Source organism: Poecilia reticulata, linkage group LG21 (genome assembly GCF_000633615.1).
Source record: "Poecilia reticulata strain Guanapo linkage group LG21, Guppy_female_1.0+MT, whole genome shotgun sequence".
Classification (NCBI taxonomy): Eukaryota; Metazoa; Chordata; class Actinopteri; order Cyprinodontiformes; family Poeciliidae; genus Poecilia; species Poecilia reticulata.
The window spans coordinates 1261710-1266287 of record NC_024351.1 but is presented as its reverse complement, the minus strand read 5'-3'; the positions used below and the strand labels follow the sequence as shown (position 1 = coordinate 1266287).

The following is a 4578-nucleotide window of genomic DNA, read 5'->3' as shown; positions in this document are numbered from 1 at the left end:
TGTGTGTGTGTGTGTGTGTGTGTGTGTGTGTGTGTGTGTGAGAGAGCCTGTGTGTGTGTGTGAGAGAGCCTGTGTGTGTGTGTGTTCTGCTCCTGTAGCAGCGCTTGTCGCAGCTCCTCTCAGCTCCTCTCAGCTCCTCTCAGCTCATTCTGGGCAGACAGACATCACCAATCAATCGATGAGACGATTCAACAACTCAGCCCAAATAAATCGATGGTCTCCTGATCCAGCAGGACTGAACTTCCTCCTCAGCCTTTCATCTCTTCTGGTTTCAAATCATTTTATTTGCTTTAATTAAATAACTTTAAAACTTACTGACAGCTTGAGTCAGCTTTTTATTTGTTGGATTATTTTATTTTATTTATTTTCTCATTCTTATTATTTTGAAACTAGAGTTTACGCTCGTTAATGGATCGGTTCTGGTGGTTCTGGTGGTTCTGCTGGGTCTCACTGGCCAAATCAAAGGATCGGACCCGAAACAGATTAAACACAGAGCGGTTCAGAAGGTCCGGATCAGCGGAGCAACCAAAAGGTTCTGTCAGCGTTTCTGAACTGGGTTTAATGAGCAGAACCGCTGAGTCGGCACTCCGTCCTCTGGATCAGAACCGCTCTCCTGCCCCTCGCCTCAGAACCGACCGACCCAGAAGCTTCTCAGGCTGAAACTCCTCAAACGTTCCCCACGATGAAATCATCCAGGTTCTGCTCCGGGTTCGGTCAGATCCGGGTCTCTGCTCCAGAACCAGAAGATCCTGCTGGTTCTGCTGATCTCTAATCCCGCCTCCGGTTCTGTCCACAGTTCTCCCCGTTCAGTCGGACCGTTCTGGCCTCCTGCTCCTACGACTTCACCGTCCGGTAAGTTACGGGTCGTGTTTGGGTTCTGGTTCCGGTTCGGTTTTAGACGTCTGAAAGAACCGCAGCCTTTAAACCAGGGGTGTCCAAAGTGTGGCCCGTGGGCCATTTATGGCCCTTCAAATGATTTTATTTGGCGAAGCAAAAACTGTAAAAATGTTTCCAAAGTAGAAAAACTGACGACCAAAACAGAACCAGCAGCAGACTGGAGTTCTGTTCCGGTTCTGGATCCGACCAAAACAGAACCAGCAGCAGACTGGAGTTCTGTTCCGGTTNACAGAACCAGCAGCAGACTGGAGTTCTGTTCCGGTTCTGGATCCGACCAAAACAGAACCAGCAGCAGACTGGAGTTCTGTTCCGGTTCTGGATCCTAATGACGCACCGGTTTCACTAAAACTGTTGTTTATTGAGCTGGTAAACTAAAATAACACATTTTCACACTTTAATTTAATAAAAGTGACCCGACTGTCGTAAATATTTTCCCTTCAGACGAAACAAAATAAATGTTTTAAAATTACTTCATTAATTTGGGATCTTATTTTGTCAAATGCAACTTTTTATTTTATTTATTGACTAATTAAATTACATAAATAATAATAAATATAATTCTTAACATATTTGTTAAGAATTAACATTATTATTATTATTAATTATTATTAATTGCTAATGAATTTATTTAACTCTTGAATTAAATGAATAAAATAATTGTATTTATTTCAACATTTCTACATCCAGTCTTTGTTTATTGATAAATAAAAATATAATTAAAGAGAAAACTTTAAATATGGAAACGTGAATTAAAAGCTGAACTAAGTTAAATAATGAAAGTTTTACTTATTGATCACTGATCAGTTTTCTCAGGTTGAATCATTTCAGCGTCATTTAAAGCTGTAATTGTTGGTTTATGATGGTGGCCTGATGAAACGCCGCCCGGCTGGTAGTTTGGTGTTTGGACTCCTCTGAGTGTTTGCTGTAGATGATTATTCAGCATTAATTTCCTGTTTAACAGTCACGCTGACTGACAGCAGCAGAGCCGCCCACTCGGCTCACAGCGTCACGCTCAGACTCACCATGACGGTTCGTTCTGCTCCAATCTGCACAGAACAAAGACGTTTTATAGTAAAGATGCAGTTAATTTAATTTTCCATTAATGCGGCGCTGTAGTGGCTCTTCAGACCCGATTCCGTCAGACTGAGTGGTCGTCCTCCGTTCTCCAGCCTGGTTGAAGGTTTCTCCCATGGTTTTCTTCTGATCAGCTGATCTGACACATTGAGGCGTTCCTAAAGTGAAGGGATGAACTGGCACGTGACCCGGTACCGAACGGTTCTGTCCAGGTCACAGAACCGTCCGGCTGGATGAAGAACCAGTTGGATGTAACAACCAGAACGTGTCTGCTCTCTGAAACCAGTGGACTAAAGTTCCTGAAGGTTGTGGAGAGTCTTCAGCGGCCAAACGTCCTTAGTGACGACACGCCGGCTACCGGTTGAATCGGCTCCATGTCCGCCGTCCGTTCAGCTTTGTCCTCGTCTCCCATTCAGAGGATCGGACAGGCGGACTGCTCAGGGGAACATCTTCCCTTCATAACAAACGGAGGTTTCTCCTGTTTTCTGACGCCCATCGAACGTCTGAATGGTTCTTTGAGTAAAAGCCAAGGCACACAGACCCGATCTGGCATCAATCAGAAATCTAGCCTGATGAGGTACACGACAGTTGGATCACGTTGAAGTCAACGGGATCTCGTTGGCCGTTAGCCATTCCCTGTGACTGCGTCTCTGACCGTCCAACCAAGAAAGACCTGAGGTCTACGTTCAATGAAACTACACAGGAACTTGATAGGAAGTGAGACGGTGTCCAGGTAAAACTCATGTGATTTGGATGAAAATACAAACTTTTACTCAGTGAACTTCCTCAGGGTGAGATCGTCGGACTGTGATCTTGTTCCAGCAGGTTTGAGTTTTACGGCCGGACCGGTTTGTGTTTTCGCCGGATGGTTTCCGGGACAAACTCTCGTGTGAAAACTCGATCCCACGAGTCTTATGGCCTGTTGAGGAACCTCCAAGTCGGATCCTGTATGTCAGGAAAAGATCGTGAAGAGTCAGAGGAAAGGGGAGAGGTTTGGTCTGAAGACTGATTGCTGTCTGAAAGTCTAAATGTCCCAAAGACGAGACAGTTTGACCTGTAAAAACAGGATTCTAGCCTCGACGGGGGACTCCAAGGACCTGCTGCTGTCCAAACGTTACAGACAGTTTGGCTGATGATGGATGAAGATCATCCGCTCGTGTTGTTCTGGAAACACGACGCCTGATGTTCCCTTTGAATCCAGCATGGTGTTTGCTTTAGGTAATCGTTTCCCTGCTGTTGTGTGAGTTTGCGCTCGTTGGCATTAATTTCCTGCCTAAGCTATAATCATAACAGCCTGCAGACACTAATATCCCATGGAAATGCTGGTTGTTTTCTCAGCGGTCGGTCTTTAGATCTCGGTCCGCATGCAGGTCCTGTCTGCTGTGACTGAACAGGTTTCATGTTAGCGGCACAAAGCGGCGGCTGGATGGACGGTTCCACTGAATGAAACACAAAAGATGTTCAATAATTACCTGGAATCTGCAAACAAAAGAGACTGTTAGCCTCCAACCTGGACTCATTGAACCTCCTTTCACATCATTTAATCACCTCAGCAGCTTCTGCTGCCTCCACTGTCATCCTTATTTCACTAAACATCACAGCTTTGCCTTCACTCCACATTTAACATCCAAATTACTGCTGATCAGGAATATGATCAGATATGATGATCAGAGATGTCTGTGGTTCTGATTCCCTCCTGGATCTGTTGCCTTCATCTCTAGCAAACTGATGGCTGGTTAGTAGCTGTTAGTCTGTAGGGTTGGATTAGTGGTTTACTAGTTAGTTTGGGTGGAGTGGGTTAGTCAGTCAGTTGGTTAGTCATGTGGTTTCTTGGATGGTCGATTTGTTGGTTGGCTTGTTAGTTGGTTGTTCGGTCGGTCGGATGGTCAGTCGGATGGAGGTCAGTCGGTTGGATGGTCAATCGGTTGGTCAGTCGGATGGTCAGTTGGATGGATGGTCAGTTGGATGGTCAGTCGGATGGAGGTCAGTCAGATGGATGGTCAATCGGTTGGTCAGTCGGATGGTCAGTCAGTCGGATGGTCAGTTGGTTTGTCAGTTGGATGGTCAGTCGGTGTCGGATGGTCAGTTGGATGGTCAGTTGGTTGGTCAGTTGGATGGTCAGTCAGTCAGATGGTCAGTCGGTGTCGGATGGTCAGTCGGATGGTCAGTCGGATGGATGGTCAGTCAGTCGGATGGTCAGTCGGATGGTCAGTTGGATGGTCAGTCAGTTGGATGGTCAGTTGGATGGTCAGTCAGTCGGATGGTCAGTTGGATGGTCAGTTGGATGGTCAGTCAGTTGGATGGTCAGTTGGATGGTCAGTCGGATGGAGGTCAGTCGGTTGGATGGTCAGTCAGTTGGATGGTCAGTCAGTTGGATGGTCAGTCGGTTGGATGGTCAATCGGTTGGTCAGTCGGATGGTCAGTCAGTCGGATGGTCAGTTGGTTGGTCAGTTGGATGGTCAGTCAGTCAGATGGTCAGTCGGTTGGATGGTCAGTCGGTGTCGGATGGTCAGTCAGTCGGATGGTCAGTTGGATGGTCAGTCGGTTGGATGGTCAGTCAGTCGGATGGTCAGTTGGATGGATGGTCAGTCGGTTGGATGGTCAGTT

General features: G+C 46.4%; 1 protein-coding gene across 3 annotated transcripts in view; it reads left to right on the top strand.

The window, feature by feature from the left end:
• Positions 1 to 4578, top strand: part of pex7 (peroxisomal biogenesis factor 7) — a 38676-nt gene that overhangs the window by 12531 nt on the left and 21567 nt on the right. For 2 of the 3 annotated variants that reach the window (XM_008397037.2, XM_008397036.2), the window contains exon 9: positions 797 to 852. The exons of the other annotated variant lie outside the window; for it this stretch is intronic. In XM_008397037.2, coding sequence (XP_008395259.1) covers positions 797 to 852 — 56 coding nt within the window. The remainder of the gene's footprint in view (positions 1 to 796; positions 853 to 4578) is intronic. 3 annotated transcript variants of the gene reach the window in all.